Source organism: Neodiprion lecontei, chromosome 5, assembly GCF_021901455.1.
Source record: "Neodiprion lecontei isolate iyNeoLeco1 chromosome 5, iyNeoLeco1.1, whole genome shotgun sequence".
Taxonomy (NCBI): domain Eukaryota; kingdom Metazoa; phylum Arthropoda; class Insecta; order Hymenoptera; family Diprionidae; genus Neodiprion; species Neodiprion lecontei.
In genome coordinates, this window is record NC_060264.1 from 21,218,001 (window position 1) to 21,233,250 (window position 15,250).

The 15,250-nt window shown below is 36.8% G+C and overlaps 2 protein-coding genes and 1 long non-coding RNA gene across 5 annotated transcripts in view; 2 read left to right on the forward strand and 1 right to left on the reverse strand.

The window, feature by feature from the left end:
* Positions 1-13,980, reverse strand: part of LOC107223124 (histone demethylase UTY) — a 62,158-nt gene extending 48,178 nt beyond the window's left edge. Inside the window, exons 1-3 of one of the 3 annotated variants that reach the window (XM_046740696.1) lie at positions 13,614-13,980; positions 11,365-11,633; positions 11,135-11,243 (exon numbers count right to left, since the gene is read on the reverse strand). In XM_046740696.1, coding sequence (XP_046596652.1) covers positions 11,135-11,243; positions 11,365-11,633; positions 13,614-13,681 — 446 coding nt within the window. In that variant the 5' untranslated portion in view covers positions 13,682-13,980. Of the gene's footprint in view, positions 1-1,986; positions 2,430-11,134; positions 11,244-11,364; positions 11,634-13,613 lie in introns of those variants that run through there. The other 2 variants (XM_046740699.1, XM_046740698.1) reach the window with 2 other exon arrangements.
* LOC124294627 lies at positions 5,724-6,933 on the forward strand. Its single transcript, XM_046740720.1, has 3 exons — positions 5,724-6,039; positions 6,558-6,666; positions 6,742-6,933. Exons 1-3 carry the CDS (start codon positions 5,923-5,925, stop codon positions 6,825-6,827), a joined length of 312 nt encoding a protein of 103 aa, XP_046596676.1. The 5' UTR covers positions 5,724-5,922; the 3' UTR covers positions 6,828-6,933.
* Positions 12,677-14,434, forward strand: LOC124294633. Its single transcript, XR_006904557.1, has 2 exons — positions 12,677-12,988; positions 13,974-14,434. It is a non-coding gene; the product is annotated as an uncharacterized LOC124294633 (long non-coding RNA).
* Positions 14,435-15,250: the final 816 nt, after the last annotated feature.

A 15,250-nucleotide genomic window follows, 5' to 3' on the forward strand; every position in this document is an offset into this window, starting at 1 on the left:
AAGTTGGTTTGTCTAAACTCAGGAAACATTGACTCAGCCCGAAGCGTCTCGTCCGTATGTATAAATATATATATTTTCATGTCCTCTTCTCTCTCCTTTTCTTATTCTCTCTTTCTGCGTTCGCTTTCCGGCTTTGTATTTATGGAACTTAAGGCACGGAGTGCAGAGTGCAGTGCACGCAGCGCGCGAGTCTGTCAGTTGCGTTCCAAACTCGCTCGCTCAACGGCCGACGCAACGCAAACGCAACGCGACGCAGCGCAGCGCGACAACACGAAAACACTGAATGAGGAACTGAACGGCAACAGCCAGTCAACTCTCGATTTTGTAAGCGCTGCATCATGGAACAGACGGCGGAAGAAGAGGCATCGTGACGATTTTAGGTGCAGGCAATTCGATATCAACGGACTCTGCGCTACGATCCGCGATATTCTTCGAGTTTGGATCATCTGATTACATGATATTTAGGCTGAATTATTCTCCAATCCCAATTTCCTATGTCCTCTTTTCAATTCTGGATTTTACGCAATTTTGGCCAGATTCGAATATGGAATATTATCCAATCTTCGGTACAGAATATATTATTTTTCAACCTTGGATAGAGAATGTTTTCCAATTTTTAGCATATCAAAATTTGCTCCAAACGCAGTAATAAAATATTTTTCAACCTTAGATTGGTAATATTCTTTGATTTTTAGTCCGACAGAACATCCGCCAGCTCGAAGAATAGAATATTTTCAAGGTTGACTTAGGAAGATTTAGCGTGATTCAACGTCGGAATTCTCCAATCTTAAACGAGGTTTCTTTCGCTAATCTCGAAGTCGAAATATTCTCCAATCTTCAATTTGTAATATCCATCATATTCCTGAATTCACAACAATTCTACTTCAATGTGTACTTAACGAAAAATAATCGCTCTGAATCTCTGCTACAACCTTCAATTACACTCTGGTGATGTTGATTATTTTTTTTAGCCAGCTACTATCTTCTTCTCTTGTCTTCACGTCTCCCTCGTTCCTATTTCGTTATCTTATCTTTGTTAACAATTCGACGGTGCGAGCGTCATGTCTGTGCGTTATACGAGTGAGATCAATACATACGTACGTACGCAACGGTTATGTATATAAATGAGTACATAATTTTGCGCGTAGTGTTGAAAACGTAATCGGCCACGCAACTATACACTAAAATAATCAATTCACGAAAAAGAGGACCGGTACCGTATCCGATCTTAATTATTATACCTATTAAAAAAAAGCGTAGCAGCGAGACTCGACAAAAAAAAATCAAATAAAAATAACAGCACGCGGTATAGGAAACGAAGCACTCCACCACTACCCACCAGCTACTACTTCTACTACTATAGTCACTCCACGATGCACACTGCGCGTCTCGTAGCCCCAGTGCACAAAGAGGAGTGACCACGAACTGATTATGCGACGATGATGATGACACGAAATTACGAAAACATCGTATTTGTTATTATTTTTGTTTTTCTTCAACTCTCGATAGAGTTTTCGGTTGCAACTTCTAGTTTGACGCTTATAATATGCAGTTTTGTACTATTGCATGCATATGAAAAATTACCCGATGACCATATTTAACTTTAAATGATCATTGAATAAACCGTAGCGTCGGATATATAAAGAATTATACTCGTATAATGATAAAATGCATATCAATTATCAACGATACTCAACACATGTGTCAAAGCAGTGTTTGTTTACTATGAGATAATCATTATTATTATTATCATTGATATTCAGTACACACAATTTACGAGGCGTTAAGACATTTTTTAAATTTTCGTTTTCTTTTTATCCGGCGATCGTCCATTTAAAACACTTCCCCCTATATATCTCTCCACGCTTTCCCAATTCTTATTCTCTCTCTCCCTCTCTTTCTCTCCTCTGCGTATATTATTTATTAAGCATTATTTACGATCTTTAACGCTACCAATATTATAGCATGATACATGTATACACATACTTTTCTATGCAACTAGAAGAATCTTAATTATGTACGCACGATACATAACGTTACATTTCACGACTTTTTTTTATATTGTTATTCATTTAATCATTTTATATACGTACACAAATGTATGTAAATAAGAATCAGCAGTTTTTATTTTTTATTTTTTATTTTTGCCGTTTGTGAACATACAATCTTCGTCAGCTTTTCATTTCAACTAAATTTTATTATATCGTTACTATTATTATTTTTGTTGATGTTACTACGATGATGATGATGATTATGATTATTATTACTGATACAATAAACTACTGGCAGTGTAAGAGCGAGACTGCTCTCCTCCTCCGACGAAGGCACTCGCACAACTGAGTGAACTGAGGTAACGGGCAGAAAGTGTGCGGTGGGACGCTGACACCAGTGGCTGGCTGGTGGAGCGAGCGCGCGCGACTCGCTGCCGACTCGCTCGCTCCCCATTTTCAAGCGAAGCCAAGCCAAACGGACGGGCAGACAGGCAGCGGCGCAGCGGTACGTGATCTGTACTAAGGAGAGAGGAAGAGGGGAATTTGGGATGCGGGGGGGAGCGAAGAAGCGCTGCGCGTGGAGGGACGGAATTGACGGGAGAAGGGCGAAATAAGAAGGGGGGGGGGGGGGGGGGGGGGGGGGGAATTCGAGGGCCCGCGTAGGGCGCTGGATGCCTGCCTGCAGCGGTGACCGACCCGCTAAACACATACGACGAGGATACGACCCGTTTTATGGATATACGCCGCTAGCTCTGAGGATACGACGCGACGACGAGCCTATATTACCGGTTACGCGCATGCGCGTTGCCTTTGTTTCGTACCGCTCAGACGTGACTTCACCTTTGCTCGACTGACGCGCGCTGACTCTCCTCGCTAATGGCGTGCCGATGGTTGACCTCTCTATGAGGCGAATTTTTTTTGATTTGTATTCTTCTTTTTTTTTTTTACCGAATAATCAAATTCTAAATTGCACTAGCTGCGTAATTCAATGTTTTATATACATGTTTTTTTTTTCTTTTTTTCTTTTCAAATTCGGCCAAGTAACTATGTTAGAAGCTTTGAATTTTGCCAATGTATACACAGTAAAACGCACAGAAGAAAGAATATTTGAAAAATTTGAAAAAAGCAACAACATTGAAAGCTTATATCATACCTGTGCACTGAATTCAAGTGAAAATCCCGTGTGAAAGTTTGAAATGGTCGAAACAATATCTTCAAAGCTTCTGAATTTGACAAAAATTTGAAAGAGCTTGACTTGATCTTTTAACCAAATTTTTATTGAAGTAAGCACATGATCGTGACTCTTTAGTGATCAAGTACATAATATGATCTTCGTGAAAATAATTTTTGTTCGCGTCAAATCTAAGCCAACATTGTTCGATTATGATCGAAGAAGTACTTTTTCTGCCTATTGCACGATACGGATCCATTGATTTTGGCACATTCTTTTTTCAAAATAGCCGCTAGAAAGAAGAAAAGGTTCATTGATTTTAGTAAAATTCAGAATTCAGCCAGAATCCTTGCAAACTGATTTTTGAATTTTGAAAAATCCTCTTCATCGTTTACATTCGGTTGCCATCGTCGCTGAAAAACCCTCTACAAAGCTACCCTCAGGAAAGGGCGGAAGAAGGGACGAGTGAAATACGAGAAGGCACATGGAAGTGTGTTTTCTTTGGATCGTAGGACGACGGTCGGAACCGACCTTTTCTAGGTTGTTTGCACGTGGGATTCTATTGCCTCAGAATACACCTCTGAGCTGCATTATCAGTTCTGAATATATCGATTTTTGGATTTCGATTTTCAACGGATCCGTTTCTCGTTCTTTCTTCAGATGCACAGTTTTTATTCGTTTGTTAGTACCTGTTTTTACTTTTCTCGATCAATGTTTGTTGATTTTTTTTTTTTTTTTACTTCTGCTTTTTCTTCTAATTTTTTCCTGGTTTTTGATTCTTGACCTCTCGTAACAAATTTAAAGCAACTTTGATACACAACAATGTTTATTGTCGGAATTCTTCCATCTTTACTTCAGGAATCCTTGTCAAATCATATAATTTCTCGACATTCCATATATGTGAACTATACCTATACTGATGTACTGTATACTGGCCATTTCCTGTTGTAATTTATTTTATTATTGACTTTTGGTATCCAGATCTAGACCTACCTATATATATAAGTATGCACCAATAATAATAGTATATAAGACATTATATACTAAATTCTGTACAAACTATTGTACATCATATTATACACGTATATACCAGAGCCAACGAATAAGAAACGATAGAGCGTGGATGCAAAAAAAAAAAATTACACGTGTACAAAGAATTTTCCCTTTTTGTCTCTCTTCTGTTTCCCTCTTCCGTCTTCTTGAACTTAATCCTGCAGGTATACGTTTTCCTTTACAATTTTGTTTTCTCCCGTCTTTGAACGTAGGCTTCGGAACACTCAATAATTTGTGAAAAGGAAGAATTTCTTTTTATGTTGCTGTGATTGTTTACCATTATTATTATTTCAATGTTTATTTTTTTTCGTTGCTTCTTTCTTCTCTATTATTTCGTCAACCATACAACCGGTATACCTAGGTAAGTATCTAGGAATATACCTGTACCCTGAATGGAAGTTCGAGCTGCATCGCTTGCACATGTGTTGCAGCTGACCCGCTGCAGTTTTTTTACTCCCTTGTATTGTAGCTTAATCTTGAATCTTGTGTACCACTATCTACAAGTATACAATAAATGTTTCTACCAGAGTATAACGTTAGTATATAAGTTGCTTCTATATATATTCGCAGAAGAGGAATATGAGTAGAAGAAATATTTTTTTACTCTAAATTTCATGATGCGAGATTTTTTTTAAGATTTCGGAGCTGATCTTTTAATTTATTTACTTATATCGACATGTTGTGTCGAAAATTCGTAACTTTCAAAATATACTATAATAAAACGTGCGCGCGCATGTGTGTGTGTGCGTGTGTGTGTGTGTATCCGTGTGTCATACTAACTGTTCCGGATAAGGGAAATATTTTTTTATTTACGCTTGAACAAGGTGCAAACGATAATTTCTGCCGATCTAAAACTCTTGTATACTTCGAAACGATATTTTTGTACGGCAAGAACTAAAACGAAAATAACAGGAACATATTGCTCTAGTTTGAAACAGTTTAATATAGGTATACGAAAGGCCAATGAAATCGAAATGCGAGATGCCAAGTGCGCTGCACGTATGCAACAGACGAAGAACGAAACAACGAATGAATGTACATACATAGCGGACGTTATTATTATTATTATTATTATTATTATTTATCATGGTGATATTAGTGCAGCAGCATCAGCAACATCAGCAGCATCAGGTGATATTAGTTGTTCGTATATTGAACCCAGCACGCGGGGTCGTTAAACCCACAAGCTCGGTCGGTCGCTAACTCTCTTTCTCTCTTTTTACCTTCTCCGTCGCCGAGGAGGCTCGTGCGGTTGGCGCGCATCCCGCATCGCGCAACCGCCGCGACAACTACGTAGCGTCGACGACGACTGACTGCGTGACGACGTGACGTCACACGTGGAGGAGAGGCGACTACGTAGTTGTGCCTAGCGTATAACGTACGCCGCACAGAGCGAGGTCGCAAGTATGCGTGAAGAACGATGCGCGCAATCGCAATTGCAAGAAGCGCACGCGGTGATGAGAGGTGAGCGCGTGGTTTCGTGCGCTCCTGTAACGTTGGCGGGCCGAGGGTAGGAGTGAAGGGAAGGGGTGTTGCTCGTAAACTAGGGGGCCGGCTGTGACGTGGCGGGCGTTGATTGGTCGGCCATTACGCGATTCCGACCCTGGCCGAGTCAGACCGAGCAACTCCCCACCGATATTAGAATTGTTACTTGACGTGCGTCTAATGTGACGCACGAAAATAATAAAAAAAAAAAAACTACCCGCGATGCTCGATTATTCTGAATCCCGATTGGCATCTGTAACGATGATTATGACCAAGGTTGGTTATCACGAGGTCACAGGATGTTATGGTGAAACTGACGCAATTTCTTTCACAAAGAGGGTAAGACGAAACTTCTGGCATCTCGATGAAAATTTGCAGTCACAACTACGCTCGTACACGTACAACGTACAACGGATCTCGTTATGTGGTGTATAGTAGATCATCGTCTAATAATGAACGTCGACACCACACACGCAACGATCAGTGCACCATATTTTAGTATTGAAATATTGAGATTTTGTCCATTTCTATTATCTTATTTTTTCGAATTTTCATCTTTTACCCAAGTTATATTGTATAGTAATTTCTCATGCATATACATACATACAAAACTTCATAGATATATCGATGTATCGACCTTTGTGAATATGGAAAATAAACATCAAAAAAAAAAAAAAAAAAAATTCAGACACTCCATAAATAATTGCAATATAAGCCAAACGAACCAGCCAGCCAGTCAGCCGCGTCTGGATCAATTTAACGGTAAAATTTTTTTCCGCGGCGCTAGGTATTACATACCGATGCATATACATACATGTATAAATTTATGTACTATGTATTTGTATGTGTACATGCAGAGATTCCCCGGGCGAGCAGCGACGGGACTTGCGCCAAGTACTAACTGTAAGCTGGTACCAACGGCAATACTGCAATATTGTGTACACTGTACATCTATACGTGATACGGGTATGTGCGACGGGTATATATAAGTAAATGCAGATATCTATATACCTTCTAGAGTTTGTTGACTCTCGGTTTCAGCACAACGCGATGCCGCGCGACGAGACGCGACGACGTGGCTGACCATGACCTGGGCTAACGATTCTCGATTCGACATTATAATGTAGACGCGTAATGGAGGGTAGGGGTAAAAAAAACCGGAAATACCGATTGATAGAAGGACCGAAATATTGAATTTTCATGCACCCGAAAATCTTATTCGTAGAATTTAAAAATGTGAGAAGTCCAAGTAACGAAAATTGAGAATATTAAAATTCGAAATACTGAAAGACAAAATATAGAAAGGTCGAAACATAGAATTAGATTCTAGAGTATGGTATTCTATGTGTGACCTTTCTAGTCTTTTACTGTCCACACTTGGACTTTCAACATTTTGAAATTCTATATATCAAGCTTCCGCTTTTTTAAAAATTCGATATTGTGGCCCCATTTTTACCCCTACTCCATTGGATATATAAATATGTATACACGTTATGTGAATATAATATGAATTTCAATTACCTCAAATAAATTTCGAATGACTTCAGATGAGCTTTAAAAACTTGAAGTAATTTCAAACAGACTTTTTAAGTGCATTCCAGATAATATGTACGTTAAGTGAATGTAAATGGCTTACGATGACTTGGTGCGAATTCGACTCATTGTCAATTTAAATCGCACGAAGGCTTGCAAGTGACTAATTCCAAAGACGTCGGGTAAATGCAGATGAATTTTAGTGACTCCACGTGAATTCAATCGAAATAACACAATTTAATTGAAATCACTTCAATAAGTTAATTCAACAATACAAAGACTTGCACAAGTGAATAATTCCAGAGTGCAAGTGATTTCCGAAGACTAAGTAAATTTAAATAATTCAGTGACTTCGCATGAATCCAACTCAAATCAAATTACAAAAAGATTTGTAAGTAAGCTCCAAAAACTTCAACTGAAAATTGTTGACTAGGAATTCAACATATTTCTATGCCTACTTTTTCACTTATAAAAAGATATGTATTTTGTTTATAAATAAAAAAAAATTATACATTCATCTAGTGACGTGAACATGCAACTTTCGGTTATAACTATTTTTGTTTTGGAAAAACCCTGTAAGCTTTCAATTTATAGTATTTTTGACGATACGATTAAAGGAATTTTGAAGTCGAAGTTTCGAAATTTTTCATTAAGTTTTCGAGTAAAATGACCACTAGGGACTTATGTAGTCTTGCACCTTCCCTAACCCAACATGACATCAACCTCTGACCCAGATCTCTTAAACGTTCGATACTCGACGTCCTAGATCTCAGCAAATATAAGTGTACGATATAATATAACTTTCCCTGCGATGCACAACGCAGTGTTTAGATACAGCTTATACTCGATGTATCATAAACCATACAATAATTTACAGTACTTAAAACATGTCTATGAAAAATATATTATATACGACAAAGAAAGAGATTTCAAAAAATTTGGAAATAGAAAGTATGCACAGAAAGGTCACACTGAAGGTAAAGTGAATGATTTTCTACATTTATTGGTTGGTAAGAATAGAAGAGACATAAAAAAATAGACAATGTGTCGTAGATTCACAATTAAACTTCGAAGCCTAAATATACTAGTGATATCTCAAAAAAAATAAATAAATAAATAAATAAATAAATGAATAAATTCTGCAGTTCCTTTTCCACTTTTTCTCGTTTCATCTTGTCTCAAAATAGGAATGCAGTCACAATTTTTTCAAAAGGTGGTAGAAAAGAATAATGCGACAAGAAAAATCTGCCCCCTATTTTAGAGAGACTCCGTCACGGACTTTCCTATATTCTCGCCTACACTGTGTAAAATTCAGTTTATAGGATGTATAGCTGTGTGTGTGCGTACAGTTAAACATACAATATGTACGAAGGAACGAAGCTAGAAAGAAAAGGTAAACCGGAAATCGATATTCCCCCTCTGTGTATATAACTTAAACGTGTATAAGCATATATACAGAGACAAGAATATGTATAAAGAGAACCGCTGGCTAAACGACGACGCCTGCAATCTACAGAGAGGGATATGGAAGGAAGGAAAAAAGAAATTGGTGGGGAAAAACGAGAGAGAAGATTACATGAGGTAGAAAGAAAAACAATTTTTCTTTTCTTTCAAGTTATAGAATCTATACAAAGAATTGTACGTATGTAGTTCATTTTTTAATTGTTTTATTGTACATGCGCGTGGGTGAGTTTAAAGTCACATATACTTAGGTATGTATAATTAAATGCGGTCGACGGAAACGGAAACATCAATCGTGAAAATTTTTATTTCTATTTCTAAAGTTTATAATTGTAGCAATGTGAAGAAAATGAAAAATGAAAAGAGCAAAATTACTATCTAAGACTTGAAAAATCTTTCTCAGAATTGAAAAGAAAATTCTTGGTAACGAAGAATGAAATTTGATATGCTGATCGAGAAAATAGGAAATTGAAAAACTGACTGGAATCGTTAAGGAAATCTGAAATCAACCAAAATCGAAGCGAGATAGAAACGTCAGGTCAATCAAAGGATAAGAAAATTTTGTTCAAATTTAAAAAGAACAGAATCTGCGATGACGCTTGGGAAATTGAAAAGTTTCAAGCTTCTAAGTAATTATAGGATAAAAGACAAAAGATAAAGGGAAAGCTCTAGAAGGTATTGAATTCCCGATAAAGAGTGATGAGAAGCCTTTAAGAAACGAGGGAGTGAATTTTTGTATCGGCATGCAAATAATGAAAAAGGGAGGGAAAATACAGAATTGTGGAATAATAATTATTCTGTCCAATTCTATACTCTATTAGGATCTTCCCGTTTATCGACAAATACATAGGTTCGATACTAATACGGCACCGAATAGTAGAACGAAACGGAAACCGCGTGTTTTATTCATCCCCCATTTTATTTCGTTTCGTTGCGCCTATCTCGCCATCGGGCGTCTGGAGTTTGTCACGTACGCTGCTTTGCTTTGCCTCGTTTCGATGGTCGCGCCGCTCTGCGCGTGCGGCTCCGTAGTTGATTCAAACAAACCCCGTGAGAGGGGAGGAAAAACAGAAGAGGAAGACTTGAGTAGAAAAAAAGCATGCGAGACTTCGTCGGTAACGAAAGCTTTTTACCGTCAGTCGGTAACAAGGTCCTAAGATTCTTTTGCCAACGATCGGTATCTATTTATCGCCGGTAATTAAAATTCATCATCGGAAGATGAAAAATATAAGTGCGACCCCTTTTTTTTACTAACAAAATTTTTGCAGTATTTCGCTTCTTTCCTCTCTGTCCATCAAGAGAAATGGCACAAAAGAGGAAATGGGAGAAAAAAACTCAACCGACGCCGAGGGTCGGGAGAAATAAAGGAACATAAAATTACATAATTAATTATGTAGGAAACTACATAAGTATAAGCAATAAGAGCTGAAATTACTCGAAGTCTGTCATATTCTTTCAATCTCTTATAACATTAAATATTGTAAATAGCGTGCATGAACCATCCAAACAATGACCATGAGCCGATGACCCTACTTCAAGGCTAACGACTACCTAACTCAACTCCAGTCTTCAGACGCTGACCCGCTGATACATATTTAATAAGAATTATCGCAACAACTTTTCACGAGTTTTCTTATCATTTGATTTTTATTAAAATCATACCCATATCACACAAACTGTAAGTCATATTATATTAGGTTTTTTTTCAAATTTCGATAATTTAAAAAAAATTCTGAAAACATAGAAAAGGTTGTTAACAACGACGGACCAAGCTGAAAATTTGTGATATAAAAAGCAGTTTTTGTGAAAATTTTTTCAAAACAATCGAAGGATACAAACAATATTTAAAATCAGAAATCTATGAATGGAATAAAATCTAATCGATAATTTTTTGATATTTATTTGGATTAAATTATTGACAACTTTATTGAAAAACACACAATTTGAGGGAAAAAAACATTCGAATTGATTCATTTTTGAAAAAATTATGAGCATTTAAAAATAAATCCAAAATTGTGAAAAATTCACACCTCGTGAATGGCTGGATAAAAAAAATTTGAATAAAATCATGGAGCTCTTTTTCATAGAGTACAATAAGATCAAAAAATTAGGACCAAATTAAAAAAGTCAATTTCTATGGTAGGTTGAGTTGGCATAAAATGCCCCATATATATATGTATATACTTGTTTTCGTGAAAAGAACAAAATGCCGTAATATTACGAAAGGAAGACGAAAAGAGGAAGGGAAAGCGCAGCTGTGATTAAAAATCACAAAAGTTGACCTACAATACAAATATTTAACAATATCGATGATGACAGTAAATGATACGAATTTGCTGACCAAACGAGACATTATTTTTCCGATCGCTCAAACAACTATCCAGGCATCAGATTAAGATACTGAATTTTGGGAAGTTTTATTACTTAAGTTATTACTCACCACTGGAATGCATTGAAGTGAAAATAAACAAGCCCCTGTCCATAAAGAAACGATGTGTCCTTCCAGTAGTCGGTTTTCAGAGCGTAGAACTTTTGGTATGCAGACATCGCTGTGAAAGTAAACAGCAAAAACGAAATATTGAGTAGTAGAAATTGACTGGCATATGGATTTCGCAAGACATTTCTCTACAAACAAGGAAAATGGCACGAGTAGATCCTAATATTTCTCACCTTTGATGTAATCTTCGAGCAGCAAGTGAAAATGGCCCAGCTTGCAGTAAGTTTTAGGATCGATACTGATCCCTTTTTCATCATCGTCATCCTTAAACTCGTCTGAGTTTATGCTCGATTTCACCTCGGTACTATCGGCAGCTCTTCTTCTCTGTTTCTGTGCCTGCGCTTGCGATAGCATTCTCTCAAGGTATTTTATTGCTCTGACGACTAGAGCCTTCTTTTTCGATTGTTCCGGCGAGTTCAATTTTAGAAAACCAAATTGCCGACTGCATCAAAACATGAAAAGCAGAAAAAGAATGAAATCAACGACTTAGTTTATTAATAAAATAAAAACGATAATATACGACGAGATATGACATACGTGTAATTCTACAACTAAATTAAATAAAACAGTAAGAGGATGTTACATGTTTGAGAAATGAAGTAAAGAAAAATGCGGTAATTTGTCTTATTCATTCATTTGTTTATTATTCAAAAATTCTTCATTCAATTCGTATTTCAGTACTGGCATCTATCTATTACTATTTGCAAAGCAAATAATATAACAGGCAAATGTTATATTGACAACTATTTATTTTTCAAATATCGACCACAGAAACAAGTTGCGTATACATTGGGTTGGTTAAACATTAGCATTGTACCACCAGTTTTAGGGTGTGCGAAAAGAATTTTTCTAGGAAAGAAAAAAAATCGATATTAGCATCCCTTTATCAATATACATAATTTAACGTGTACTATCTCTTTTATATTTACAAATGAATACAGTATGACATTTTTTGCGATCCTTCTATATCAGCATTTCGCTGTAATGCGCTTTAGATAATCTTTCGGAACTGTAACGCAAGTTTTTTGTAAAATATAAAAAAGATAATACATGTTAAAGGGGTACTAAAATAGATTTTTCACTCTAATAAGAAAATCATTTTCGCACACTCTAAAATTGGTACTACAGTGCTCAGTCATTTGCAGGTTCCTTTTTCAACCAGAGATGAACATTTTTTGCATGTGCATGTATAACAATCAAATTTTTTTTTTAAATGAGAAACACCTTAATGTATATCCATATACACATATGAACGATTGAATTTTAAATATCGAACGCGACGAGGTGCTCGATTGTTGTTTTTTATTTAATCCTTGGTTGCAGATTTGTTGAAACAAAATTCAGCGAAAATTAGTACGATAAACCTGCAATGATAATATACGGAACGCGGTTATGTAGAACGCGACGAGTAAGCGATCCGAAAAAAGAAGAAATGATAAATAGAGCCGGAGAAAGGGAGGTAAAGGGTGTCAGTAGGTTGTTGCCGGGCGAGGAGTCATAGCAGAAACAAGGATGAAGTCCCGTTGTGTTATCAAATTTCCCGCTCATTCTGTCCTCGCGTACGTTAATTACGAAGTTCCGAGACTCGAGTCAATTCAAAGATAGGTCAGGCTAGGTTAGCTTGGGTTATATTGGAGGTTAGAATCATGAGTTCTGTTCTTCTATGACACCAAATTAGAAGTAGGTTAGAGTTAGAATCACGCGCGGTTTAGGTCAGGTTAGGTTAGAATACATTAATTCTATCGTAAACAGATTGAAATCAGGATGATATCAGGCGATATTAAGTTAAGGATAGAAGTAAGAATCGAGGATTTCATCATACTTGATTGCAAATAATTGTATAAGGAATAAAAAACTATGTTATAGACAGGTTCGAATCAGGATAATATTAGACGATATCGATATCAGACAGAGGTTAGGATCAGAGATTAGGTTAGCTCGTTTCAGGTTATGTTCGAAAAATTGGAAATTAAGTGTCATTGATTATGGATTGCTCAAGACAGTCAGCCAAATGTGAGCCATTGAACATAGACGCAGCATAAATTTTCTGCCATTAAGTTTTGATTAACGCTGCAATCCCATATGAAACTGTGAATATAGGCTACTGCGATATCACCTTTGCACTCCCGGCGCTCTTTTGCCCTCTTTGAAACAGTAAACCCTGGCCGATTGTCTTTTGCATTCCTTAGTCAGCGGAATATTCCAACAGAACCGGGAAAACAGGAGAAAAACGAGACATTCAACAGAAGTTGCGAGAACATTATTGTTGCGATAGCAACAATTTGTTAAAAACCATTGCGTTTCATGTTTTCTTGTCCCTCCTTTTCTTTCGTTTATCTAAATTATTATTGATGAATGGTTTTGAACCACCTACCAACAACTAGAGCATATGTATTTTATAAACGCGAATGTATGCACATACCTATCGAGCTCCGATAGGATCTGCAGTTCCTGTGGAGTCAGATTAATATCGTCTGTCTCTTGGGCCATTTTATTGCACTTCACAATTATTTATTAAACACCTGCAGTCGGACTAATTCGCTGTCAATTGCGTTTTACTTTATACAATTATTTATCTATTCATTTATTTATTATCAGTTTCAACGTTATCATTGTTATTATAGTAGGTACCCATTATTATGATAAACATGTAGCCATTACTGTATATATAATACACTGTATTTTCAACTTCGTTATCGTTATTATCGCGATAATTAACATTGTCTTTCACGTGAATCGCACGAGAAAGTCTTGCAGATAATTTTTATTTTTTACTTTCCAGAACGAAAGATGAAGCAAAAAGATGCCAAAAAGAGAAAGAAAAATAAACACTAAGAAGATTGAAGAAGTAATTTTTCCCACATCGTCATGATTGCATTATTGCTATACCATACACCACTGTGGTATTGTTGCTGCAGTTTTAAAGTCACGTACATGCAAAACTCTCACACACGAAACATAACCGGCAGAAACGGTATTATAAACGATATACACAGCAAAATGTTGGCATAAATTTGGTAAATTTACGGTAAATACACGACCGCGATTAAGATAATGCGGATAATTGTCGGCGTTTGGTGACTAAAATCGCATGGTACGATGTGGCGACACATTTTCCTAATAATATGTGTAACATGAAGTATTTGTTTACTTTTTTAAATTTATTCATTAGTTTTGTACTGTTACATATTTATATTATTTAATAAACAACACAGAGCTGTCATGTGCTGTTCTTCACTCTCACACACTGAGGAACGTTTTTTTTTCCCCGTTTCAAACAATTTAGCGCTCTCTCTCCTCTTTCTGCTCCCTCTCGGTTTATACATATGTGCTTACGTATGTATGTACGTACCGATGTATGCACGCATATGCAGAAGTGAAAAATAATAATACGATATTTTATTTACAAACGATGCTCTGTGATTAGCGCTCTTCTTATTAGGCTCTTGTTGCCGCCAAATTTTCGGCCTCGCTTTCCAATTGTTGCTAACAGGTTGAAAAGAAGGTCGAAATTCCCCGTGTCCCTTTCGGCTACGCCACCGACGACACACGCGACCACGTCCACGACTTGGACGGTGCAGCACCGAACACCATTTTCAACAACACCGACGGACTCGGCTCGCTGGCTTTGCCGTCTGATGCCGCCAAGCTCGAATCTAAGACTATTCGACTCAGCCTTGCCAACTCTCTGGTGGCAACAGGTCGAACTTAAACTGGAACTGAACCGTAGTTTGAACCTCCAGGACCGTACCAAGATTTGGCGGAGTACACTTTTGTTCTTTATATTTTATGGTCGTATAATTACCACGATTTTACTTCTTTAATCAAGGATCAGACAGGTTTTAACCAAATTAATGATATTTTTGCATTCAAGAATATTTTAAACTAACGATAAAGGTTTTCAATTACACGAAGTAGTTGCTGGAGACTTAAAGAAAACATTGTTTTCTTTATTTTTGATTCAATAATTGAAAACAGATAACCAGAACTGTGAATTACTGGAACAGTTTCTTTATACTTCTGTATTTGATTTTTTTGCAATATCAGAGGTTAACAAAA

Bases quoted from the DNA above. Each gene is read 5' to 3' on its own strand.
- LOC124294627 (XM_046740720.1), top strand. From the start codon at position 5,923: ATGCTCGATTATTCTGAATCCCGATTGGCATCTGTAACGATGATTATG. The intron at 6,040-6,557 runs GTAAGACGAAAC...GTGTACATGCAG, and splicing joins CAATTTCTTTCACAAAGAGG to AGATTCCCCGGGCGAGCAGC. The intron at 6,667-6,741 runs GTATGTGCGACG...TCTCGGTTTCAG, and splicing joins TACATCTATACGTGATACGG to CACAACGCGATGCCGCGCGA.